Raw genomic sequence first — 24720 nt, forward strand, 5'->3', positions numbered from 1 at the left:
TAGGTAACTAATCATTAATTGGTCTTCTCGACCGGGGGGCCTACTATAAGTTACTCTAACATTTCATGAATCCCTTCCAATCAAGATCATTAGTAACCGTAGCAAATGTTCGTTATGTAACCCCTATATCTGTTGCTCATTAAATCTATTTCAAAACTTACTGATATATGATACGCCCGGCTTTAATATCTATAAGAGTAACCGCTTCTGGATGATTTACTTCCTCTTGTTGACTAAACTGTCGTCAACATTACTCTTAAAGCGATCCTCGTCCGGCTCCCCGGCCCACGTCTCTGCTAACCCAAAACCTGGCTCTTCTTCCGGGTATCCCATACTCCTGCGAACCTTTGCCACTTCTTCGCGAACCCTCCTCGCGACCTCGATTCTTAGACCCACGGCTTCCTTGCCGTATTTAAGTTCGTCAGTTAGTTCGCCCATTGCCAGTCTCTTTTTCTCCTTGCGGACGAGTTCCTGCCACCGCGCGCGAAGATCCCCGAATTTCTTCTCGGTGTCTAAGAGTTCACCGAAGGCCACGCGGAACTTGACGGGGAAGCGGGGAAGAAATCGTGGCCATCCCCTGTCTTCGGGCATGACGTGCTGCGGGCCGTCGATGAACATGGGCAGCACGTCGGGCATGGGCTCGCTTTCGAGAATCATGCGCGAAATACCCCATTTGAAATAACGCATGAACATGTTCGGGTGCTGATGTACGCATGCCTCGGGGAAGACATGGATCCAGCTATGCCGGTTTTGAGAGTATATAGACGGCGCGACGTACTGGTCTGTGCCAGTAGTAGTGAATGTCATACCCCCCGAAGTAAACGGATCTGATATGTCATGAGACTCTTCTTGGGGAGCTGGTATCGGAGTAGTGAGCGGTGATGAAGACAGAAGTCGAATCGCCTGGGGAACTGTAGGCTGAAAGAGTCCCCCATGAGGCGAGTGTTTTAACCTATGGGTCGGTAATACTTGGCCAGCATAGAAAAAAGATCCAAGTAGCCTAGCTATATATGTTAGCGGGAGGAGAGGATATATACGAGTGAAGAGATGCGCGCTCACTTATTCTTATAGCATATATCATGGGCTCCCATACCCCATCTATGATTAGATGGATTGAAAGCATAGCTGAATGGTAAAACCCCCCATATTAGAGGATCATCAAGCCTAGGCGACGGATTAATTTATAAGATATTATAATTATGAATATTGAGGTATATGCTACTTACACGCTGACATGATTTGAAACTGATGTAAGATTAGTTTCTCATACTATCACGAGGCCCGTCATCACCCACCAGTAATGAGACCTCTTTGCCTCTGTTCGACATCTTTCCTTTTGTCTAAGACTTCCAAGAATCGCTCTAAACCGGTTACCTCGACCGAGTTTAACGCGTATAAGAAACTCCTTGAGAGGGCCGCAGTTAGGCCCATAATAACGGAAGAAGTTATCCGCCAGGGCAGACTTGGCTGCTGGAGAGGCAGCTTGTTGGGGTTTGAGTTGGACATGTCGACTTCGTGAGACGCCATTGAATTTTGCAGTTAGAACCTAACGGCATAGCAAATAATGATATCTAGTTAAGGAGAGACTACATGATGTTTTGAAGTTTTCGTAGGCGATGGAGGCACCAAAAGAAAACTTGGGTAACGGCGCGAGCGCAAAATGCGTACGGCTACCTATGTACCTAGGTATTGTACTTGAGAAGGTACCGCTCCGTAACTAGGTTAGGTAACACGGAATTTTCGATGACGGCTTCTCGTTACCATCTGCAGGGGCGGGACGATCTTATTGGGTCGGGAGAAAACGATACATTGATAGACCCCTGTAGCTACCTACACTAGGTATAGTACAATACATTAATACCTGGACAAGTACCTAAATCCCTACTTCCATTACGTTAGTATATGTACATATGTACGCCTCGAGCCTTGCAGATACAGACATGTATATCCACTTTATTTAACGTTCGCGACATCTAACGTGAACTCTACTATTAATTGTAGAAAACTAAAAATAATGAAGAGGTATCTTTTATAATTATTTCAAGTACCATATCCAAATCTCCAAGATGTCGCATAGTAAGACCTCCCCTTTCTAATCGTTGCATTGCATTGATAGATCCTCAGGAGATATATCCTCAGATATACCCTCAGGAGATAGTCGGTATCACTAACAAACACATTTCGCCCTAGGTAAGCGGAACACCTCGCGCGCCGTCTTCACCTCCCACGAGCGGGACCTCGCCAAACGAGCATGGAGCTCAACGACGGCACGGCTTTCACGCGAAAGCTTCCTTCCCTTCTCATCCTGCGGCCTATGTCTCGAGATAGCCCAAGACCCTGTGTCATGTGTGCACGGCGACATCTTCTGCCGCGAGTGCGCCCTGAGCAACATCTTAGCCCAGAAGAAGGAGATAAAGCGCCTCGAGAAAGTTCGCGAACAGGCCGAGCGTGAAGCCTTGGAAGAAAGGGCGCGTCAGGAGGAAGAAGCCCGTGAACGCGCCGTTCGCGAATTTGAGATGACGCAGATTGGGCTGGACGCAAAGGCGAGGAGTAATAGCACCAATAAAGACGATAATGCTGCTCGGAAAGGATCAGTCGATAGTCGTGACCAAAGCAACACACCGGCAGCGGCAGAGTTATCTAACGGCAGTGGAAAGAAGCGCAAATTCGAAATAGACGCGGAGGAATTAGCGCGAATAGCACAAGAAGATAGGGCAAAAGCGCGGAAAGCAATCGACGAAGAGAAGGCAAAAAAGCCCGTGTTGCCATCGTTTTGGACACCTTCGATAACACCGTCTTCCAATACGAAGGATGCGCTTCATGAGATAGCCAAGAAGACCAAGAGCACACCCATATGCCCAGCATCGAAAGACGACAGTCCACACACGTATTCGCTACACACACTTGTGACGGTGAACTTCACCGAAGAGGAGGATGGAGGTGGCGAGAGCGGCGGCGGTTCAGGCAACATGAAGAAGCGCATACGCATATGTCCATCATGCAAGAAGGGACTAAGCAATACCTCGAAAGCACTGCTCGCCAAGCCCTGCGGTCATGTCTTGTGCCGTAACTGTGTCGATAAGTTTATGCGACCCTCACGGCACCACCATGATCCACACGCATCAGTAAGCGATCAAGGGAGCTTACGGTGCTATGTTTGCGAGACAGACCTCACGGATCAGAAGGGCAGTAATGATGGGGGTGGTGAAAAGGGCAAGAGGAAGGATAAGGAGAGGATACGGCCGGGGCTGGTCGAGCTAAGGAGCGAGGGTACGGGGTTTTCAGCTGGGGGCGTAAACCAGGTGCAGAAGTCTGGTGTGGCATTTCAATGCTAGACTCGACTGCAATATCATAAAGAATATGGGACTGGATTATGACTATATGACTATGATATTAGAATTAATTCGAGTATAGCAACGAGTCGACGCCCGCTCCCAACACCGGAAATCACACATTATGTATAGCCAGACCTATCCTGCCGTACGCTATGCTTAATACGATATCCGGTATCCCCATAACCCGTTCCCAAACCCAAGCCCAGCCCAAAGTTGAATCATCGTAAACCTCGTACATGATGCGGCCTGCCGTACGCTCTTTTTCGACCGACGCCACCTCCCGACCTTTTGCAAACATGTACCCAGAGATTTACAATTCCCCAACTCCGGGGCCCTGAATGCCCCCAAACAAATAAGCCCGTCTTTTGGAATCCCCCCCTCCCCCCATGTCCGAGTACAGCAAGGAAATCGACAGGAAGGGAAAGGAAAGAGATGGATGAATGATAGTCTCGACCCATTCGTGACGCAGTAGAATAGATTTTACCCCCTTCAGACAAAAGAAAAGAAAACGAAAGAGAAAGCTAGATCGATGTACGCGCAGCAGACAGACACTTGTCCAGCAAATCCCGTACAGCCCATTCTTACAGGCCCCCCTCCCTTTTTTTTTCCCCAACACCCACCCCAATATCAATCATCCTCATCATCCTCATCTAATCAAATCAATAATACTTAACCCCCCTCTGCGTCCTATCAATCATATTCGCCACCACGCTTCCCCCCTCATCCCCGTCGTTCTCAGCGAGGAACGACCGTGCCCCGCTACGCTTCCGCGGACTACTCCAACGGTATCCGTATCCCGCCGCGGGATACGGTGTTGGCGGCGGGGACGGGAGCCGCTCGTATCGGTACCGGTCGTAGGCGTTGTCGTGCCGGTCCCGCAGCGAGTGGAGTTGGTGCTGCTGCGGCGAGGAGGGCGGAGGGGTTGGGGGGCGGCGGCGCGGCGGTAGAGATGCTAGACGGAGGGGGGAGGGGGAGGTGCGCTGTGGTGGCGGAGGGGATGGTTGGCGTGGTGGAGGAGGAGGAGGGGGGAGGGCGAATGGGGATGGGGGTTCGGATTCGGATTCGAATTCGAGAGGGGGTGGTGTTGGCGCTTGGGGTAGAGACGGTGGTGGCGATGGTGGGGATTCTAGTAATGAGGACGGCGGCGATGGCGGAGGCGAGGACATTCGTGTCGGGGATGGTGGTGTCTTAGGCCGGGTTTCAACGGGGGTCTCAATTATAGCCTTAGGCTCCGGCCCAGCTTCAATCCTCCTAGCCTCCGGCGAGCCCCCAACCACGGTCTCAACCACGGTCTCAGTCCGAGTTTCGGTCCTAGTCACCGGCCTAACAACAGCTCTAGCCTCAGTTCTATCCCTAACTCCGGCCCTAGCCCTAGCCCTGCGTGCCCGGATCTCAGCCAAGACGCCCGCGACGACGAAGTATAGCTTAAAGAGCAGCCTGTGCACGACGTCCTTAGCCAGCATCGTGGCCCCGTGGCCCAGGAAGCCCTTAATCAACTCGCCCAAGATACCATCGTACAGGGCCCCGACGCCCTCGGCGCGCGCGATCTGCATAGTGGCACCGAAGACGCTGCTCTTGCCAAAGTCCTTGACCGCCCGTAGCGCGTCCGATTTATAACCGCCTTCGGCTCCGGGGATCCGCTCCGGTGGCGCGACGTTCTCCTTGAAGGAGACCTTACGAGGGACTTCTGTCTTGGGCGATATTGCCTCGTCGAAGGTAACGTGGTGTGTTGTCTGCGCGTCTTGCGTGGGAGCCTCGACTACGACTTCAGGGGCTTGTGCTGCATCCTCGTTCGAGCTCTCGGACGCGGCCGGGATGGGGATGCCGTTCTGCAGCCGAGTCTCGGCGGTTTGGAGCGGGTATGTGATAGTGCTGGCGATGGTCTTGCTGATAGCGGCAAGGAGGAACGTTATGTGTGCGCCGGGGTTATCCCATCTATCGGCCGAGACGGTCTTTTTCTTAAGGAACTCCTGAAGGAAGAAGGTGATACTCGGGTTTAGGGTGAGCACCAGGCTGGCCGAGTATCCGGACCAGAACCCCGCGAGATCCTGCTCCTTCCGGATAGCTTCGACGATCTCGCGGACGCTAGCATCCCTCACCTCCTCGCCGTCGATAAGTGGGACCGGCTGCTTGCGGGCGACCACATTGGCGATCGGAGTCGTGAGGAGTCTCGAGCAGGCACCAGCCGCCACGCCAATAGCCAATTGCTCGAGGACGCCTAACCCCGGCACGGACCTATCGCCTCTCCTCCGGCGACCGCGGCCACCGGCGGCGAGCCCGACGCTCCGGAACCACTCATAGAAGAGAAAGAAGAGGAAAGAGTCCAAGACAGATCTGGCTGCGTCTTGAGCTAGGCCAGTATAGATCGCTCTCGGCCCGCCACCGGAGTTCCAGATCCGCGAAAAGGCTCCGGTGATTCCGGCGTGCGTGGACTCCCGCGTCGGATCCGGAGCTGCCCCGGGACCGGCCGGACCTGTGGGAGTGGTGTCGCCGGCGCTGCTGCTGCTGTTGAGTCTTTCCTCCCGACGAAAATGTCGTTGAGCTTGGAGGCGGGTAATCGCTAGAGAGAGAGGGTAGAGAGTGCATGTCGAGATGAGCGTGCCGGCGGAGCCCGAGACGGCGTGGTGTAGGGCCGGGAGGAACTTGTCTGCTGCTGCTGCTACTACTGCTGGTGGTGGTGGTGTGCCTGTGTAATTGGCGATGTTTGGCGATGGCATGGTTAGTTTCCTTCCCAGCGCTGTAAGTGGTAGAGGGAACAGATAGACAGGGACTATATGATTTATATCTCAGAACAAGCCTTCCGATTTGGGTTCCGGGACGATCTAGAATACAGTATGAGGACAAAAAACAGGACCACAGAAGAATATTGTCAGCAGCTTTCCACACCAACCGAATCTCGGGCGAGACCTTTGTGGTCGTGTATGTATGTTGCCTTGTAACACGACGATGTCTATGGTGCCAAGAGGGGTTGGTCGATAGCTGATCGTGTCTAGGAGGGGACAAAAGCCCACTAGGTTGTATATAGATCATGTAGTCTACCACGTCCTCTACCGTACAACTATTTGTTTATTCGCCATTGGGTCGACGATGTCGCACAAGGCCGGCGGCATATTGTTTGTGTGCTAGTATGTACCTATGTGTTAGACGTGCGTATAGGATGGGTATGAGAGAGGAGACCTTCACGATGTGACCGAGCGAAGAGGGGGCAACTTGAGCCACTTGAACGACGACGTCATGACCAGTTCATAGTTAGTTTACATACATCTATACTATACTACCATACCTTACGTAAGACCTCTAATATATGTTGTGTTCCGCATAGTACAAAAAGATGACCAGTAAAATAGTATAGTGCTCCAACTCCATCCCCCTTTATGCTTACATGCATGGAAATTCCCTGCCCTACATCCTTACCATCCTTACTATCCTTACCATTTCTTCCTAATTGTATATCCAAACCAAACTTCGAGGCTGGCTATCCATAGACGACCCATCTCCAATCCTTTCGCTTGTGGATGTCTACTGTACACATTTTGCGTTATTAAAAAGTCAAATCTGGTAATAAAGGTGTACCCGCGAGGGGCTTCTCTGAAGTCCACATTGTCCTATAGGATGCTGGGAAAAGGCACCGAGAGATTGGCGAGTTTACACGTGTACAGGGTCCTCATGCTCCATCCCGCTGTGCAGCCCTTAGGTTAGGTATACCGCCACTTCGGGCACCGACACGTGTGCCGTCAAAACTCTCAGCCTATCGAAGCAGCTTCTATTCCGAGTCATGCTCTTTATTGGAACTTGATGAGTGGTATCATATGAATCCTAAATACGGCCTATGGCACCAAAAACCTTTCAACGCCGGACCAAAGAGGCAGCAAATCATGGCATACCTGCTGACCTTGCCACCTTTGTATAACGCCCCCCAAATCGCTTTCCTGTTAAACAAATTCAAACCCTAAAACCACCCGCTTTGCTATGGTATCCCCCGATAAACGCCTAATCGTGATGATAATAATGATGATGATAATGACCGGTCCATCCAAATGCATTTACCTAATTACCTGGGTAGACCTTCGTTTGATATCCTTGTTCGATATCCTCATACGATATGCCGCATAAGAACAGTCAGTCCTAAGCTCGGCTTGCTACCGACGGTCGTCGTGAATTGGCTTGCATGCCAAAACTTGAGGACCGTCGAATGCCCATCGCGCCCATCATTCCTAGGTCTGGCTCCCCTGGTGCGTCGTCTAGGTCCATATTCGTATCGGTATGGTTTTCGGGGAGCTTCTGAGCACCAAATCCGACCACCTTGAAAATGTTGGTACGCCCGCCATTGGTTGCCGTGTGGAGCTGTTCACGGAGACGCGCTAGTTGATAAGTCCTCCTAATAGGCTCGAAAACGGGCGGCGGCATGACGGGCTGTGGATTCCATCGTGCTAGCGCGCTCATGACAGCAGCAGTCTCCTCGTCAGAGTCGACTGGTCCGGCATTAGCGTCGTCGTCGTCTTCTAACGGAGCGTTTGCATCCAATGCGGCCTCTGTTACATATTAGTCGTCGTGATTAAATGTCTAACCAGTGTTCTACGTCTTACTTTGTTGTTTTGCCTGGTTCTTCTTTTGATACGCAGCGAGTAGCATATCGTAAGGAAGCGATCGACCGGCAACAGCACGCTTAGCTCCCATACTGTGGCTTTTGCATGTTAAAGACCGCGCACATGGTTGGCCGTTAGGCAATATAACACCACATTGCTTCTCAACATCGACGGGGCCTAGATCAGTTAGACACGACCGACATGGTTCAACGGTAAGGATGCATAGTGGCTAGATACCTTTAGGCTTGGGAACCTTTGGCTTCGGCTCCTCCTTCTTTTTCTTGTTCTTTGGTCCCTTGTCGGCATCACCGTCGGCCTTTCGTTTTTTGCCCTTCGGCTCACCGTCCGGCTTCTTACCACCGACCTTCTTAGTTGCTTTTCCACTCGTTCCTTTTTTCTCGGGCGAACCGTCATCATCATCATCACCACTGTCATCATTCATCTTAGCATCCCCATCCTCGTCGGCTTTGCGCGCTTCCTCTTCCCGCGCTTGTTCTTTTGCTCGTTCCCTAGCCTCCCTAGCCTCTTTTTTGCGCTGGGCTTTCTCTTTCTTAATCCGTAGGCATTGCGCAATATGTTCCTTCGCCGCAGTTTTGATAATGCCCTTTTTGCAGTGTTTACATTGTTGGAGATTAAGATTATCTTCGAGAGGCCGTCCGGTCGCAAAGGTCTCACGGGAGTTTTCGTCTAACTGGTTGACCACGGGTCCGGGAGACGGGACGCCAACGATGACGGAAGGGTTCTCGGAGGGTTTAGATTTCTTGTCGTCTGTATGGTAGAAGAATACTTAGAAGCTGCTGGCGCTACAGAGAGAGTATAGGGTTTAGGCGCAACGTACCATCGGCAACGCTGCCATCTCTCCAATTGCCGGGTTTTAGTTGCTTCGGTACAGGCTTCTTTAGTTTGATTATGCCGTTTGGCCTATCTCGTATGACTTTCTTTGAAGCGACGTTAATTGTACCTTCGTCATCGGGACCTAGAACGTGGGGCGAGCATTCGTGTCAACACGGCGCGCTGCGCAGTCAAGCCTGCGAATTACCACATACCTTTGCGCCCCTCTCCGCCGCTGCCCATTTTGATAGATATTTGACCCTTTTTTCGGTTACATTTATTTGTGCAAGGGTTGTAGGATCGCGCTATTAGCACAGATTAAATAAGAGGTGATGGAAACGTCGTAGGCAGCGACTTATGGATGGTTTGAAGATAGATGGTAGTTGTTGTATGATTGAAGAGGCGTTAAGCTAAGACTCGCGGACCACTTGAAGACGCTCCGATAAGATCTTATCGCTTCGTTAGCTTACCCGTGGAATTACCGCAGAGAGTGTCTCTTGTGCACGGACCCATAAGTTACCAGGTATGTAGGTACTTGTACCTTAGCGGCTCAGTTACATTAGGTACGGTCCTTTATACATCAAAAGACCGAAAACAATTCAAGTAACCTAAACCATTATGCGCAGACGAATATATTATTTGGGGTATTTTTGAAAACCTACGTAATCTTACCGACCTGTATAATCCCATTCGCCTATATGCCCCCCTTAAATATGCCCAGTAGGTCAGCAAGCCAAAATACTTCCCGTTGCTTGGTCACGCCCATAAACGCCTTTCCAGATACCTATACCGCTTATAATCCGAATCTAAACCATTCAATATATCCGCCGTTGGCCGTCCTCCTCTTCTAACTTTACTTTGTGCCCGGCCGCCTCTTTATTTAATTTGGACCGATGCTCTTCCATTATTTCTGACAGCGCCTTTGCGTGTAACATTCCCATCTGCCTCCAAATCACTTGCATCGCGTTATAAGCCCAGTCCCAAAACTCCGGCGGGACGTTCGGAGCGCAACCGGCGACTTTAAGGTGCCAGAGAAGGCTGGGTACTCCTACCGCTCCTGAATTGCCATATCCATCCGCCTCAAACTCTAGGGTAACTTCGGGGTCAAGCGTTGGATGGTGCCAGTGCGAAGGTACACTTATAAGAATATCCTCGGCCAGTCGTTCAATAGTGGTGTAACATTTTACTCTTCGAGGAGCTGGTAGGGTTCGACTGCTCGAAATAGGATATATTTTCATAAATTTGACAAGCTTTTGGTTAGTAAGGATATGAGCCCAACGGTAATGATTCCATAGCCTAGCAGCCCATATCACATTATACTTGTGCCACTTTCCGCGAAAGACCGCTTCTGGCGGATACTCTCCCCTATTTTCCGTAAAGGGAAAAACTTCTAGTAGCCGCCTTTCTAGGCCATCAAACGTATTATCTAATTGGATAAATTGTCGAATAATATCATCTGCGGCCGGACGCCCGTCGGTGTATACCGTGTGCTCGAATGTCGCTGACAGTTGGAGAAGTCGAACCATAGCGAGAGCCAAATCGACAGAACAGCTTTCTGGGACTCCTTGCATCAACTGTTTACAGAATTTTAGGGCCTCGAAGAAACCAGGTGGAAGAGGTGTGCCTGTCGCTTGATATGGAATGAACTGGGATAGTTAGTAGTTGGGCCGTATAAGATATGGCGAATACAATACCATTGAAAATAATAATTGTAATATACCATATACACCTCCATTAGGGGCCTGTGGAAGAGGCAGTACAGATCGCAATACAGCCACTGCCCCATTAACGTGTGTGCTAGCCAAACCCACCGCCACTCTAGATCCTCTACCTTGGACGACCTATATATGGTAAGTGATGCGTGCTTAAATATAATTACTCCTAGGTATCAGTTTACCTCGAATAAAGCGAGCGTTACGACGCTTCGAAGGCGAGCTACAAAGCCTGCAGGATCATTACTTGCAATTAGCTGTCCGGTTTGCTTTAGAGATGCGACGTATTTAGAACGCGCAACTAGATTCATATTCTTGTTTCCTAGCAGGTTAGACAGTCCTGCGAGACCTACAGCTATCATGACGTTCTGGGCGGTATCTGCCCTCGAAAAATACGTCGCTACCTGCTCGCTTGTTCTTGGGGAGTCGGGATGGTTCATAAGATAGCGATTGATGTAAAACTGCAGGCCCTGCTGTTCTATGTTTAAATCTACCTTCTTAGGTATCTTTGCAGGAACAAGTCCGGGTAGCGGCAAGGAACTATTGTCCGGTGGACTATCTGAAGCACTGCTCGACGACTCGTCAGTCCACGCTGAAGCTGCGGCTGAAGTCGAGGCGAAACTTCTGCTTTGCTCAGTAGGAGACCCCGAAGAGCCCCATTGGGCATGGGCTTTTTGTATAACCTTGCTACTCTCATCTCGGAACATAAGTGATAACTGATCTCGATAACCTGGGCATTTCTTGCCCACGCGAATGCATTGTGAGCATTCTGGTCGTTTCTTATCGCACTACAATCTCATAGTTAATTATGGGCCAGGTCATCTATGTAGGTATTACGGTCCCGACCGATTGGATTGATTGAGGTGGATACAGGCGACACAGATGAACCTTGCGGCATCTCGCATACGATGCCGCCTAGTACATCTTGCCTCGGCTGCAGGGCAAGGCAAGACAAGACAAGACAGGGAAGGGGGATGCATGTGTTTGGTGAGGTTGTGAGCGCATACGCACCTTTATACGTCGGGTTCGACAGTTTTGACACCCCTGAGAAGCCTTTCCACAATAAACCATTGTGCGAAAACTCCAGGATAGGCAAGCTGAACTGACAAATCAGAGTAGTGTATTGTCTTAGTTGCGCTTGTCGAGTCGTGTGTCTCCGTAGGTTGGCAGCCGTCGTTGGTCAATATTGCGGCTGGCAGGTATCGAAAAGGGAAAGCAGTTCGTCAAAGTCGTGGGGAACAAGAAGGATCATGATTATGCGAGGACTAGCGGCATTAGTTTTGCTTTTTCTCCCTTTCGTTCGTCACTTGTATAAAAGGATCGCTCGATGCCACTCCGGATCTTGTTAACTTTCGTTCCCAGAACCTCCGAGGCGGATTTTCACCAAGTCCCGGACGGAAACGCTTCACGTGCCTTCGAGATCGAAAATCGGCGGCGGGCGCACGGCGTTTTTCCAACAACGTTCAATATGATTTGAAAACCAACCACCAATAACAGAATATGGATAATATAGTCCAGCTGAGTTGCGATTTTATTTTATATAAATCAAGCTACTCGGTAAGTTACTCGGTACTATGCAAAGAGAGTACTTAACAAGGAGTAGAGCGCTGAAGCTCAGAAAGGGGAACCAAGAGCTGGGTATCCGTGATGGGGGCTCACGGTATTCGGCAATAGTTATACTGTATATCCGACCTCGTCTCGTCTGAGAGAGGCTGAGATGTGAGAAGCGTTGGTCAATTACAATCCTTCAAATTGACCAGTAAGTGACCAGTCCGTCAGTCTAATACCGAATCCGCTCTTCGCCTATGTATCCCGCAGAGGCCACGCATCTACATATTAGTAATACATGTCTGCATGGGTGGGTTTTCCCTCTTTTTTTCTTTCTTGTTTTATCCCTTCTCCCTTTTTTCACGCTTCTGTTTTCCTGTTAGAAATATGCCTAAGGTTATTTTAGGTACGGGATAAGAGGTAGGTAGCTCACCTACGGAGACTTGGGTTGTTTGAAACTCGTCCAATGTCAAAAGAGACGTGAAAAAAATAATGCTACCGAATAGGAACTTCCCCGCTTTCCCTTACATAGACCCAATCGTCAGTTTGGTGTGGGGGTGAAAGGTACATATAATGACATGGGTTTTAACATGGGTTAACGTGGTTTACATAGCAATAGTTTCGGATCAGCCGTGGATCAGAGGTTAAAACATCCTAGCAATTCCGACAGCCCTGAACGGAAATTCCCAGGCAAGAGCAGACAAGACTGAGGTACCCTAGCAGCCTAGGTACCTACATCATAGGCAAAGCCAGGGTTGAGGCTTCTCGGGTTCTATATTCCACACTAGTGAACGTATACATTTGGTAGGCGGGATCCGTTGGTATCCCCGGGCAAGTTGGGTCGAAGTCGCAACGGACATCAACTTAAACAGGTAGGTACATCCATAGAAATGTATCAAATGTTTATCCGCGCTAATTCATAAACCTTATTGATATAGGAAATAGCATCTACTATGTAGGTTAAGTCCCTAGATACCCAGGTGCATATGCTACGTGCATGCCCATTTTGATTAATTCACGTCACCAGCCTCGAGTTTTACCTATTAAAAGCTTCTTTTTTCCTCCTTACATGAATTACCCCAACTGGGCTTTTATTAGGGCTACTAATTCCCGCCAACGTCCTTCCTCTTACATATCAACACTGTTACTCAGCGCGTAGCACACTTTCGATCAGGGCTGAAGACATCATCCAGGGCTTGTGACCGGGTGCTACGTTGCGAGAATCCGAGTGTCATTTCCCAAAGTGACGTAACCCTGAGGGGTTGAAGGACTTCATTGTAAGGTATCAGACGAACCGAGCGAGTCAAGAAAATACTTGGCCAGATCGTTGGGTCTCTTCGGGCTTTTCTCGCATTGCTACCAATTCATCGTCCCACGGAGACTCCAAAACACTTAGCTTTCTGATAACTAAGGCTTTCTCTCAAAACTCTATGAATTCAACGCTTCTAGATTGGCAAAGAAAAAAAAATGCCAATCCTTAAGTCCAATCCTTAAGTGCGAAGAGCGAGGGTATCCGAGCTTTTAATTGGCCCCGTATCGTCTAGGATGTTAGCACGACGCCGAGAGGGGCTTTGAAGACTCGAGTTTGTCACACCCTGGGTCCGGCCCAGGGTAAGAAGGAGATTTTTTCAGACCAAAAACTCCGAACCCGGGATCTTCCTATTGACAGCTCATCCCTGACGGAAGAGGGCAATGCTATCACTTTTATTACTAGTGTATGTTAATGGCTGCCTGGCTTATGTACATGCATGCTTCGCCTTTTCGTTACAATGCAGGTAACACTTCTGCACCTGTCAAATTCTCACGGCCAGATAGGCGATGATCGTGACTGTCAACAAGCCATTCAGTATGTAGTACGCACTACTCAGTCACATTACCATTATGCCCAGCTTCATCAACATCCTCCAGTCGTCCGGTGTCAAAACAAGGCGAACAAGCTAGTTTCGGGAGATCGAATGGTCTGTGATCACAATTTCTCCTTATTTGTGTCGTACATGTCGTACTTCGGAAAATAAACGCGGGTGACAGCGTCTCGTCTAGTTTCAAACAAAGGCACATTGTGTCTTTGTCACACACGCAGCGAATAAGGTGCTCCCAAAGAACTTCAATTGATCATTGGCTGATTTTGCGTCAGGCTATATACTGTATATGTTGGTTAATACGGCAAATAAGACAGGCATGATACTGCCCTTGTTTCTTGTATCCCAAATGCTCGTGTTTGATGACGATAACTGAATGGTTAGCTACCATCAAACCTGTATCAGAACTATCCACACATCCAGCTTGTTCAGTGGATTTGTGCACCTCGTTCTACCTATGATGAGCGCCTGGACAGTATCACTTTTATTTAATCAATTTCTGGGCTTTGTATTGAATCGCAATCATATGCCTTGGCAATATTGCATGGTTTAGCCCTAATGGGGTTGGATATAGAAGTAGCAAAAGAAAAGAGAAGTTGATTGGAAAAACAAGCTACTGTAACCCATCTATTATTTTTATATTCCTTGTAACTCGATAGCCGAGGCCTCGTCGCTCGACGCTTCCCCAAAGCCAACTGGTTGTTTAGGAATTCTAAAGCCCATGAACGGCAGATACGATCCAGGGAAGAAGAAGCAGAAGCTACATACAACTAGGAAAACGGGCAATGTGTCCAAGACGTACATGCTACACAGTGTTAGCCTACAAGGGGATACTATAAGCAGGCTTCGGCCACTCACAAATACTCGTGCTGAGATATGGAGCCGTTTGAGCTTTCGGCAAATTCGACTACGCGGAATATAGACCGGATCTAGGAAGAAATGTCAGAAGGCTTACACTAACAATCATTTCTTAGTTTCTTACCAGAATCAAAATGCAAGATATGTTGACTGCATAAAGGAGGTGTCTCCAGCTTGGGTTTATCTTTCGTGACAACCCTTTGACTAAGACCGACTTCCCTCCGTCCGTCGCCTCAAGCCTCGACAAAAGACTCGCCTCGAATCGTTGCGAAGTAAAATGAAAGCGAGCGGCAATCACTGTGAAAAGTCCAAACGCTGCGATTTGTATCGCGAGGCCTATAAGTGCGACGTTCTTTCCTGTATTTATCTTCTCCTCAGCACCCTCGTCTGTCACTTCAGTACTCGAAACGGAAACGGCGCCAAAGAGCTGAACAAGGAGAGATATTACGTCGAAGGTGACGAAAATAGGCGTGATCCACCGAGCTACAAGGGTTAGTAAGGGGATGTGAAGAAGAGCTTGAATAAGTAGGTACATACGCGGAATCCAGAGGAGTCTTGTCGTTCTTTCTTGGGTGGGGACAACATGAAAAACGATACGGCCAAAGACGACATATATGACACCAGCCATGAGAACAGGGGCAAGAATGATTACACAGAATTGTATCGCGTATAGGTTCAAGTTAGAAGGATTGCCAGCAGACGCAATTCGGACCGCATATCCAACTACTTCCACTATCGTCGACGTGTTAGAATATTTGCAGCCCTATATGAAAGGCCACTAAAGAGCTTACTGAGTATTGCTAGAAGCTGTACCGTCCATACCCAAGATCTTTTCCGAATAGTCAGAGCAGAAGACCAAACAAGAGCTATCCCGAATAGGGCGAGGCATACTCCAGCTACGGCCTCCGACGGATCGTAGGGATAAAAGGAGATATCATTTAATGATGTACCAGATGACATATTAGCGACCTTAATCCAAGACAATTCAAATTTAGTTAATAGGTATATAACTGAAATGGTTGAGTTTTCGATAACATTCGGGTATGTAGTCTAAAGTACAGAGGCAGGAAAAAAGTGAATACATTCAAATTTCCAACATAATCAAATTCTAGGAAGATGCTTCATTTCCTTTATAATATCCCATAGGACTTCTATCATCTATCATTAGGAAGGGCTCCGCCACCGCCATGTGTGACGCCACAGAATGCGGAAGATCGTGAATCCTACCAGGCTTCAACATAACGACTTGAGATCGCCCACCGGCTCGCTTTCGGAAGAGGACCGGTCGCAGATCTCATAGTACTTATATGCTGTCAGCAAATTTACCCCTTCCCGTATTTGATTTTGCTGGTTTATTGCTTACGTGTAGCGACGTTGGGCGTTTTTGCTCATTGGGGCTGGGCTAAGAGCTGAGGCTCTATGGATTCGCTAACGCTGATAACCTTCCCAAGACGGTTATAATTTCCTTGCAACGCCACTCTCGTTATTAAACCATAGTAATCGGAATACTTGCTCTTGAGGATTTAAAGGACTTCCTAGTAATCAAAAGATTTAGGTGTGCCTCGTTTCATATACGAATATTTGCGAGACTTTCATGTCTGCCGAACTTTCTCGTAGCAGAATGTTCATAGGGGGTACAATACTTCTTTACCAGTCTTATTCCTGCATTCAAAATATATAAAACGGAAGAGATTCGCAAAAGGGGCGATTGTTAATGCAGCTTTGCCAGATGCAGGTAGCTATCTAGTAGGTAACTACTTGTTAAGCTATCACTTTTTAACATACTCCCAACCCATCGCCTTCTACGCCAACGAATACACTTTTCTACTTTTAATTATAGGCTTTCGTCACTATTTTCTTTACTTTAGCATGTATAGCGACCCTATAATAGTTAATAGGTATTCACTATCCTTTTAATACTAGTATTTCATTCAACCTTGAGCACTCACCTCAGGTCCTCCGTTAGGCGCGGAATCCCGTAATAGATTGCATGCTCAGCAAACGCAGGGTCTTATAGTTGTGTTAGATGGAACTACCCCATTACAGGTGTAGTTTTGTATCCAGTAGAGTACAGTCACATGCCGCATTTCCCCCGGAGAAAATCGACTATGTCATCTATCCCATCTGGAATCTTATACCAATGCCCTTGCCCCTGGTAGACTTCCCATGAAACGTCGAAGCCTACCGATTTAAGAATTCTTTGAGCTGCCTCCCCATTAGACAATTTGATCCTTTTATCTTCCGCACCATGTCCGAGAAATACCGGCGTAGAAAGCGACGTCCCTCTGCTGATAATATCAGGAATGCCACTGGAATCCAGTATATCATCGTAAAACTCGATTACTGGGAAAATTGGATTCTCTTCTGCTTGGGTATACACCTCGGTTGAGGTAAAGGGGTCTTCATCGACAGGGCTAGCGTCGCTGTCAAATACGAATTCATCGCCTTCGCTTCCTATAAGACCATCGATGTCAGGCTGAAATGGTAACCATCCGCTCATCCCCACGAACCCTCCGAGAGGAAACCAAGATGTAAAAAGGCAGAATAATGCCATTGCACAACCATGACCGAGACCACCCAAGATAATGTTTTGGTAGGGAACCCTTTGACATTCGTCTTTGATTAGATGTGATATTTCCCCATGGGACTCCACAAGCCCCTTAGTTTGGGTATTCGGCCGGAAGAAGAGGTCATCCAGAGAGGCGATGTCGAACCATTGTGTCAACCTTGTGTGTATTATCATGCTTGATCGACGGCGTTTCGCTGTGGGAAATATAAAACGTGCGCCGGGGAATATTTCTGTAAGCTTTTTGCCACCAGAGGTGACGCCAGTCTCAAGAAGTTCTTCCCCAAACTTACGCCCATTTGACCCAAGTCCATGGAGAAGGATGAAGCTGTGGGTATGGTTTGATGTAGGCTCGACAATAAAAGGTGCTGAATGGTTAGTGCCAGGTGTGGTTTTTGAACTCATGGTCTTTCGAGTTGGCATGTATTTCCTTATGAATATTAGGCTGGTGTATGTTAATTGGTGTATGTCGAAGTGTGGGCATTGAGTTCTTATGTCTTTGTATTTATAATAAACCGATGGCAAAACTGAATCTTAATCTATTGTTTTACTTTTGGAGCTATAAAGATTTACTGATTGTGAGACACGGGCTATGAAGAGTTTTCACTTGTAAAAGAAATTGTTTGGGTTTAGTTAGTTTGTTTGTAATTATTATAATATTACTTTTACTATTGTTTTATTAAGCTCTTAGTAGCTACTATGCTATACCTGTATATATCAGACTAAAATTAAAATAAGAGGTAACAAGTTTGAAACGTGAATTCGAAACTTCAGCTACCGAATAACGCACAAGACTACCTAAGCCGTATTATCAACGGCCTTGGTGCGTTATGTAAATATGCATATTTATCCATATATTCGTAGAGCGGGTCGGGTTTAAAGACGTGGTAGCCACATATATAGTGGCTCATATTCAAGACTAATACGAAGTACATAAGAGAGCTTTCATACATTCCATAGCCCGTTTTCATACACGTGGATAGTTCCACCCCGACATCACACTTCGTTTACCACTTCCTCTTATTCTTTTTTCTTAAAAACTTGTAGACTTTTTCTACCATGGTGCCGAAGGTCGACGAAGGCGAGAACCTCGCTCGCATGGAACGCGGGGAGCTCTACTACGCCTTCACTCCGCAACTAATAGCCGAGCGACAACGATGCGCACGTATCCTTGGCCGACTCAACAGCGCTGGAGAGTTAACCCGGCGCGAGATCGCAGAATACTGGAAAGAGTGAGTGGGTTTCGAAACCCTCATTTGATATGTTAGGTACCTATTAGAGTAACACGCTGACCTTTCGGGCAGAATAACCAAGGATGATCGCCCTCTTCCTCCTCCGGCAGCAACAGACGAAGAAGAGGATGCGATCCTTCACGAATACCCCTGGGTTGAAAGACCGATCAGAATGGACTATGGGACCAACGTTAAAGTCGGAAGCAATGTATTCATAAATGTTAACTGTACTATAATTGATACCTGCACGGTGTCAATTGGGTCACGAACTCTCGTCGGTCCGAATGTATCCTTTTTTAGCGGGACGCACCCCCTGGATCCGGATCTGCGCAACGGCACCAACGGGCCAGAACTCGGCAAGCCGATCACCATCGGTAGCGACTGCTGGATAGCCGGAAACGTAATAATACTCCCCGGCGTGACGGTCGGCGATGGGAGCACAATCGGTGCGGGAAGCGTTGTGACCAAGGTAAGCAAAGCCTAGGCCTGCCGCTACTGATAGATTACAGTCGGTCTAATTGTGAATAATTATCTGCATATAGGACGTCCCCGCTTATCACTGCGTAGCTGGGAATCCTGCTAAAATACTTCGCAAGATTGAGCGAAAATTTAAAGCCGAACAGGAGGCTCTAAAAAGTAAGCTTGAGACACCCGAGTCGTAAACTCGGAAACGTTAATGGAGGCTTGTAAAATAAACCTTTTCGTATAGATCGTAATCCTAGGCCCGGATGGGTGCGATTAAGTAGTTAGACTTTTATTGAGCCAATACAACCGGAAGATGTTGTCGAATTTCTCTTCCAAAGGGCTATATATTTATATGAGCTTTTGGCCAGTGAAGATGAGCTATAAATCCTGGCCGGTCGTGTAAACGTTTCTCGATATCTTCAAGTACCGGTTTCGCCCATCCTTTCACAGACCAGTTAACCCGCTCGGTGACGTTCATGAACACCAGAAAATGTGCCAAGAGAACTAAAGCGTGTGGGTCAAATGATTCCACGTCTTTGATAATTGTTTCGTCGAGTATGCATGACCACCAGATTACCATACCAGGCTCAATACATGAGCCGCCATATGCTACAAGTTTAGTATATGTTTCTAGCCCATCGATAGCACGGTCGTAGTGTTGTGTCTTAGAAAGAGGTAACTCTCCCTGGAGCAGCGATCGTAGAGAAGATAGGATGGAAAATGTATCTGGAGGAAGCATGGTATACTCAAGAGATGGGACGCTATTACAAGATTAATCAAAACTGTACCTAGTGGCCAAGAAACGGATGCGTAGATAGCTTTTTTCTTCTTCTCCTTCAGGAATCCATATGCCATGAACTACTGGTGCAAATTCGGTTTTTGCTATTAAATGAATGAACGGTTCAAGAGTAACACGCAGCCCCCGAACAACCGTAAACAGCTCCAATAAGTTGTGAATAGGATTCTCAAGCCTCATATCATCCGCCCTTAATGGCAGTGAGTAGACATAAACTATCACGATAGTAGCAAAGCAGAATACAGCTCTCCAATTGTTGTACGTAATGCGGGACAGTATGGCTCTGAATCCACTTAAGCCTTGGGTTTGATAGTGGGCTGCAAGAATTAAATAGACCTGCCGTTGGCTCGGGTTCAAATACGCTTTATGTATGGCTGAGAGGGCGAGAACGCCATGTCTGACAAAGTTATATTGGTAACCAACTTGCGGCAGGACAACTTTCCAGATGTGGCATCTATCTAGACGTTGTGACAGTGAATCGGCTGTGAGGGTGCAGTAGTGGTGCAATAGTTCAAATTCTCGACATTCGTCGAGTCCCGACAGGGTTGATATTGTGGAGCTGGGGTTGGCTAAGATGCCAAGATTAGTAAAAGTTGTTTGCGAGTCCGTGCCTAGAGAGCTTGTATTATCCGGTGATCGAGAAGACAAGGCTTCGATGGGCAGGCGAACAGGAAGAGGACCAGCTTTTGGGGGCGTAAAGCTGCAGCTGGCGCCGTATCGAAGACAATTTGCTAGCACAAGTCGGACGCGATTCGTCGCACTATGTAGGTAGAATATTAATATGAGCGGGGACTACATAGTATGTGTACATGGCTGGGTATATGTCAATGGATGTACCTTGATTTTCCTCTGCTTACAGATGATACAACCGTTCCGAGACTTCGGATGACTTCGTCTTGTAGCCATATCGGAGCGCCGAGTACGACGGTGGATAATGAAAAATAGATGGTAAGAAAATGTAACTGGCCGTTCGTTTTAATCAAAATACGAATTATACGAATTATGCCGAATGCAACTCGGAAAAGCGCTTCTTATTGGATACTATTTATAGCGTCCGAGGAGTCCGAGTTGTATTGTACCATAGCTCATCTTATAACTAGTAGATCCATATCCCCAAACCAATGTATAAGTGTATACGGATGACCCAAAACAGACAACTCTAATATGATTAGACAGGTATCTAACTCACCTTGTTCTTTCGAAGCTAGAAGCTTACGCGTTCTCAGCTTCTAATGAGCTGAGTTATCCGAGACTTCTACGAAGAGAAGCACGAGATAATACGAAAAGAATATGAATAGGACAACAGAAGGAATATATAAACAAACTCTTGCAAATATGTATTCTGTAGTTCTAGAAATAGACCCTATTCTAGTCTTAAACCCATAAAACAATTTCAATCATTTATTACACTTTTAGTCTTATTCTCCAGACTACCGCTCGCTCTATACTAAGCTTCTGGATATCTAATACTCTTATACACTCGGCCTAATATCTCTGACCAAAACATTACACCACCCTCGATGGCTACTTGCGGCAACCCTAATTGGCAGGACGCGCAATGGGCTTTTTATCGGTATCAGCCTTCAGCAACGGCGGCAGCTGTTTTCAGCGTACTCTTTGGCATCACTCTTGTCACCCATGTCGCCCAAATATATATAACGAGAACTTGGTATCTCCTTGCGCTCGTCATTGGATGTACATGTATGCAGTTCCGATCATCTTTAGTCTATTTCTGTGTTAACCTCCTTGTCGTAGGTGAATGCATTGGTTACATCAGCCGAATTATAAGCGGCCAAGAGGATCCCGGATGCTGGAGCCTCGGTCCTTATATCATACAAAGCTGCCTCATTCTTATTGGACCGACACTCATGGCTGCATCGATCTATATGATTCTTGGTCGTATCGTTGAGTTGACGGATGGAGAGTCATACGTCCTCATTCGACGACGGTGGCTTACCAAGGTTTTCGTCGGCGGGGACGTTATATCACTATTCTTCCAATCATCTGGTACGAGATTTTCATCACAATCTTTCGATGAACGTAATTCGTTAACTAGATCCTTATAGGAGGCGGTTTGATGGTTATAGGTGGTACTACCAGCACCATTGGCAAATATCTAATTATCATTGGTCTTTTTGTGCAGCTTGCTTTCTTTGGGGCCTTCGTCGTCCTCGCGGGCGTTTTCCACCACCGAATGAGTAAAGCGCCTACTTCTCAAGCAAGTCTCCCCCAAGTTCGCTGGCAGCACTACCTAGTTACACTATACGTGACAGGTGTTATGATTTGGGTGCGGAGTTTGTTTCGAGTTATAGAGTACCTGCAAGGCAACGAGGGAACTTTATCCAGGTCGGAGGTATATTTATATGTCTTTGATGCCGCATTGATTCTCATAGCAATGCTTTGGATGAATTGGTACCACCCTAGCGAGATTGGTGTTCTCCTTCGGGGACAGGAACCAAAAGAAAATGGAATAGAACTTTTAGCTGGGGGATTTTCCGGAATGAAGCAAAGGCGCAGAATTTTAGATCCGGATGAGAAATAATAGGTAAATTCGTTAATTACCAACTACCATTAACTTCGAAAATGCACTTGAGTTATTGTCAGGATTCTAGATGAGACATTTAGGACAAAGAACATGTATGTATATACGAGCTGTAGGCTCGCCAGATAGGTTAGAGTTCCTCGCGGAACAACGAAGTTGTTTCCATGCTGTTTAGTTCCACCTCGTGACAACATCATAGATATTAAATATCATTTTGAGAACTATACTTGACTGCACCAGGGCCGGCATTATGGGTTTCTGAGGCTGTACAGCTGCAAGGATTCTCGGGTATCTCGCATAATGCCACGAGGAACCCGAGAAAGAGTTCTGACTGGTTCAGCGCCTCGATATCCGAAGAACTCAGGGGCTTTCGATTTTCTAACGAAATAGTACTAAGCTTTAGACCAAATCAGTTTTATATCCTTAGGAATTGGCTTAGGTAATGTTGACTCTTAACGCAAGGTTAATATTATAAAAGATTCCAGGTTACCTAGTAGGTAGATACTCCTTTCTGATGCTTGCCTTCAAATCCCATCTCTAGAATTGCGATCTATTATCACTACCTAGTTACACTTGCATCATCGTCATGTACTTAGGACCTCCAGTCTATACATAACAATACCATGGGAAAATGGGAAAAATATGAAATCAGGGGTTCTCGTTAGGGTTAGTTCACCTAGTCCACGAGCTACCTAGGTCGTGGCGGAGGTAGATAGCCAAAGTATACGATCAGAATAAATTTACCGAGAAACAGGACAATATAGCACCGGAGTGGAAGCTGTCAGGCAATTATCAGATTTTATTGAGTACTTAGGTAGCTATTGGCCTAATATGACAGGGTATCTGACAGCCGTCACGAATTGATTTCTACATTCTGTGAATATCATAAACGTTCTATGATATTACCTACTGCTTAAGCAGGTACCTTGGGTTCGAGATTAAATCTCATGTAGTTTTAAAACCAACGTGATAGCTATGCTAGCTACCCTATTCGACTGGGAACACTTCGGGGGTTCATCTTGTTTGCCCTTGCCATATGTCCTGGTTAGGATCCTAGCGGGCGGCATCAGAGTTCCTTTCTCATAACTCACACTGCAAATGTTTCAAAGGCTGGTATGGGCTTCGTTTAATAAATGCAAATGCAGGTCGCGTGCCTATATTCTATCAGTACCCGTAGTTACGCTTCAATAATAAGAGATATCACAGTAGAATATTAAACACTTACTCGGATATCAGAGTTCTAACAAAACCATTTGGTTATATTATCGCCATCACCCGTGCCTCACCTAACTAGAGAGCTCAAAAACTGGAGTACCGTGAAGCTCTCCGTGGGAATCATGCAACTCTGCCATATCTTTGCTATCTAACGTTACTGTATCTTGGCTTTGCTCATAGTCACTTGAATCTTCAGTAGATTTTCGCGTACGACGTATGAAGCATACGACCAGAGCTACTAGCATGATACTGAAGAACCCTCCTCCCAGGCTTATCCCTACTATCTCGCCTATGCTCAGAGTTGAGCCTGAGGAATCAGCTGGATCGTCATCCACGGTGATGCTTGGGTCCTTGGAAGAAGACGCGAGTGGCACTGGAGAGGCATACGATGAAGTGACCGACGTGTCCAAACTTGTTGGGATGGTGTGCAATGAGGATGAAGTGCTAGTAAATGGATGATCGATTATCAAGTTGGTCGTGCTTTGCAACGATGGCGGTGGCTTGCTCTGGTCTTCGTCCATGTAGCAAAAGTCATCGGGTCCACAATGATAGCCCCAAGGACAGCAGCCTGTGCCACATTTTGGTAGCTTTCCCTCCTTGACTATGGTCTGGACACTCGAAAAGGAGTTCTGTTGGTCCAAATTGCAAGCGATGATATTGATTTCTTGACAATTCCCACTGCTTGCCTTTGGGCAGCATAGAACTGTTGTATTGGCCGCAAGGACGATACAACTAGTATCTATAGTACAGTAGAAATCTGGCGGAGCAGGCGGGTCGCAAGGACTGTAATAAGTCTTCTCGCTGTCCATGGTGTCTTTCATGTTGCTTCTATCTGGGTACTTCAGTTTGGGGATTCTAGGTGGTTTTAAGCTTGGAAAGCAGAGAATGGCGTAAAGAAGGTGAAGTTTGAAAAAAGGGAATCTTGGGAGATTTGTAAAGAGATTATCTAAGGTACCTAGGCTACTGTCCAGGCGGAGGGCTACATACTGGGGATGTAATACACGAGATGGCAGATGGCAATAAGTACTAGCTTGAGTCTTCCTCGACGCGCAAGTTTGTTAAAGAGTACCTCTAATTAGGTACAGACAGCAAAATTGATCATGGGCTGCCAGCTGCTATCAGGAACAACCCCTGAAGTTAGCAAACTTGCAAAGCATGGACCTTAATTACCCAAC

The 24720-nt window shown here is 47.3% G+C and overlaps 11 protein-coding genes across 11 annotated transcripts; 3 read left to right on the forward strand and 8 right to left on the reverse strand.

Moving 5' to 3' along the window:
* Positions 1 to 3: 3 nt before the first annotated feature.
* Positions 4 to 1687, reverse strand: F5Y00DRAFT_229489 (uncharacterized protein). Its single transcript, XM_048006772.1, has 4 exons — positions 1296 to 1687; positions 1227 to 1245; positions 1060 to 1164; positions 4 to 1000 (listed from the first exon to the last, which is right to left on the reverse strand). The coding sequence occupies exons 1-4, from the start codon at positions 1525 to 1527 to the stop codon at positions 217 to 219; spliced, it is 1140 nt and encodes a 379-aa protein (XP_047867796.1). The 5' UTR covers positions 1528 to 1687; the 3' UTR covers positions 4 to 216.
* A 275-nt stretch (positions 1688 to 1962) lies between these two features.
* Positions 1963 to 3444, forward strand: F5Y00DRAFT_219232 (ENOS interacting protein). Its single transcript, XM_048005627.1, has 2 exons — positions 1963 to 2076; positions 2191 to 3444. The coding sequence occupies exons 1-2, from the start codon at positions 2067 to 2069 to the stop codon at positions 3333 to 3335; spliced, it is 1155 nt and encodes a 384-aa protein (XP_047867797.1). The 5' UTR covers positions 1963 to 2066; the 3' UTR covers positions 3336 to 3444.
* A 449-nt stretch (positions 3445 to 3893) lies between these two features.
* Positions 3894 to 6260, reverse strand: F5Y00DRAFT_219228 (mitochondrial carrier domain-containing protein). Its single transcript, XM_048005626.1, has one exon. The coding sequence runs from the start codon at positions 6050 to 6052 to the stop codon at positions 3995 to 3997; it is 2058 nt and encodes a 685-aa protein (XP_047867798.1). The 5' UTR covers positions 6053 to 6260; the 3' UTR covers positions 3894 to 3994.
* Positions 6261 to 7091: 831 nt separating this feature from the next.
* Positions 7092 to 9241, reverse strand: F5Y00DRAFT_229493 (SCA7, zinc-binding domain-containing protein). The gene is made up of 5 exons (XM_048006773.1): positions 8968 to 9241; positions 8760 to 8897; positions 8159 to 8689; positions 7922 to 8098; positions 7092 to 7867 (listed from the first exon to the last, which is right to left on the reverse strand). The coding sequence occupies exons 1-5, from the start codon at positions 8993 to 8995 to the stop codon at positions 7461 to 7463; spliced, it is 1281 nt and encodes a 426-aa protein (XP_047867799.1). The 5' UTR covers positions 8996 to 9241; the 3' UTR covers positions 7092 to 7460.
* A 326-nt stretch (positions 9242 to 9567) lies between these two features.
* F5Y00DRAFT_259360 (uncharacterized protein) lies at positions 9568 to 11171 on the reverse strand (the record flags this gene model as incomplete). The annotated part of the gene is made up of 3 exons (XM_048010861.1): positions 9568 to 10398; positions 10480 to 10593; positions 10650 to 11171. The coding sequence occupies 3 exons, from the start codon at positions 11169 to 11171 to the stop codon at positions 9568 to 9570; spliced, it is 1467 nt and encodes a 488-aa protein (XP_047867800.1).
* A 3336-nt stretch (positions 11172 to 14507) lies between these two features.
* Positions 14508 to 15689, reverse strand: F5Y00DRAFT_259361 (RTA1 like protein; the record flags this gene model as incomplete). Its single annotated transcript, XM_048010862.1, has 5 exons — positions 14508 to 14676; positions 14730 to 14800; positions 14854 to 15212; positions 15267 to 15461; positions 15521 to 15689. 5 exons carry the CDS (start codon positions 15687 to 15689, stop codon positions 14508 to 14510), a joined length of 963 nt encoding a protein of 320 aa, XP_047867801.1.
* Positions 15690 to 16803: 1114 nt separating this feature from the next.
* Positions 16804 to 17700, reverse strand: F5Y00DRAFT_274690 (alpha/beta-hydrolase; the record flags this gene model as incomplete). The annotated part of the gene is made up of 1 exon (XM_048013405.1): positions 16804 to 17700. The coding sequence occupies one exon, from the start codon at positions 17698 to 17700 to the stop codon at positions 16804 to 16806; it is 897 nt and encodes a 298-aa protein (XP_047867802.1).
* Positions 17701 to 18180: 480 nt separating this feature from the next.
* Positions 18181 to 19420, forward strand: F5Y00DRAFT_229532 (trimeric LpxA-like protein). The gene is made up of 2 exons (XM_048006774.1): positions 18181 to 18527; positions 18600 to 19420. The coding sequence occupies exons 1-2, from the start codon at positions 18355 to 18357 to the stop codon at positions 19009 to 19011; spliced, it is 585 nt and encodes a 194-aa protein (XP_047867803.1). The 5' UTR covers positions 18181 to 18354; the 3' UTR covers positions 19012 to 19420.
* Positions 19421 to 19524: 104 nt separating this feature from the next.
* On the reverse strand, positions 19525 to 20716 carry F5Y00DRAFT_229533 (uncharacterized protein). Its single transcript, XM_048006775.1, has 2 exons — positions 20626 to 20716; positions 19525 to 20548 (listed from the first exon to the last, which is right to left on the reverse strand). The coding sequence occupies exons 1-2, from the start codon at positions 20692 to 20694 to the stop codon at positions 20414 to 20416; spliced, it is 204 nt and encodes a 67-aa protein (XP_047867804.1). The 5' UTR covers positions 20695 to 20716; the 3' UTR covers positions 19525 to 20413.
* A 592-nt stretch (positions 20717 to 21308) lies between these two features.
* F5Y00DRAFT_274691 (RTA1-domain-containing protein) lies at positions 21309 to 22330 on the forward strand (the record flags this gene model as incomplete). The annotated part of the gene is made up of 3 exons (XM_048013406.1): positions 21309 to 21489; positions 21544 to 21795; positions 21855 to 22330. The coding sequence occupies 3 exons, from the start codon at positions 21309 to 21311 to the stop codon at positions 22328 to 22330; spliced, it is 909 nt and encodes a 302-aa protein (XP_047867805.1).
* Positions 22331 to 23616: 1286 nt separating this feature from the next.
* F5Y00DRAFT_259365 (uncharacterized protein) lies at positions 23617 to 24354 on the reverse strand (the record flags this gene model as incomplete). Its single annotated transcript, XM_048010863.1, has 1 exon — positions 23617 to 24354. The coding sequence occupies one exon, from the start codon at positions 24352 to 24354 to the stop codon at positions 23617 to 23619; it is 738 nt and encodes a 245-aa protein (XP_047867806.1).
* Positions 24355 to 24720: the final 366 nt, after the last annotated feature.

The sequence above is a fragment of the Daldinia vernicosa genome (assembly GCF_022497035.1).
Source record: "Daldinia vernicosa strain CBS 139.73 unplaced genomic scaffold F5Y00scaffold_9, whole genome shotgun sequence".
NCBI classification, from domain to species: domain Eukaryota; kingdom Fungi; phylum Ascomycota; class Sordariomycetes; order Xylariales; family Hypoxylaceae; genus Daldinia; species Daldinia vernicosa.

Excerpts from the sequence above, each read along its gene's own strand:
- F5Y00DRAFT_229489 (XM_048006772.1), bottom strand. The coding sequence starts at position 1,527 with ATGGCGTCTCACGAAGTCGACATGTCCAACTCAAACCCCAACAAGCTG. Across the intron at positions 1,001-1,059 it reads GATATATGCTATAAGAATAA|GCTACTTGGATCTTTTTTCT; the intron begins GTGAGCGCGCAT and ends ATATATAGCTAG.
- F5Y00DRAFT_219228 (XM_048005626.1), bottom strand. The coding sequence starts at position 6,052 with ATGCCATCGCCAAACATCGCCAATTACACAGGCACACCACCACCACCA.
- F5Y00DRAFT_229493 (XM_048006773.1), bottom strand. The coding sequence starts at position 8,995 with ATGGGCAGCGGCGGAGAGGGGCGCAAAG. Across the intron at positions 8,099-8,158 it reads AAAGGTTCCCAAGCCTAAAG|GCCCCGTCGATGTTGAGAAG; the intron begins GTATCTAGCCAC and ends TAACTGATCTAG. Across the intron at positions 7,868-7,921 it reads GAACCAGGCAAAACAACAAA|AGGCCGCATTGGATGCAAAC; the intron begins GTAAGACGTAGA and ends AATATGTAACAG.
- F5Y00DRAFT_229532 (XM_048006774.1), top strand. The coding sequence starts at position 18,355 with ATGGTGCCGAAGGTCGACGAAGGCGAGAACCTCGCTCGCATGGAACGC. Across the intron at positions 18,528-18,599 it reads ATCGCAGAATACTGGAAAGA|AATAACCAAGGATGATCGCC; the intron begins GTGAGTGGGTTT and ends CCTTTCGGGCAG.
- F5Y00DRAFT_229533 (XM_048006775.1), bottom strand. The coding sequence starts at position 20,694 with ATGGCTACAAGACGAAGTCATCCGAAGTCTCGGAACGGTTGTATCATC. Across the intron at positions 20,549-20,625 it reads GTAAGCAGAGGAAAATCAAG|TGCGACGAATCGCGTCCGAC; the intron begins GTACATCCATTG and ends CTACCTACATAG.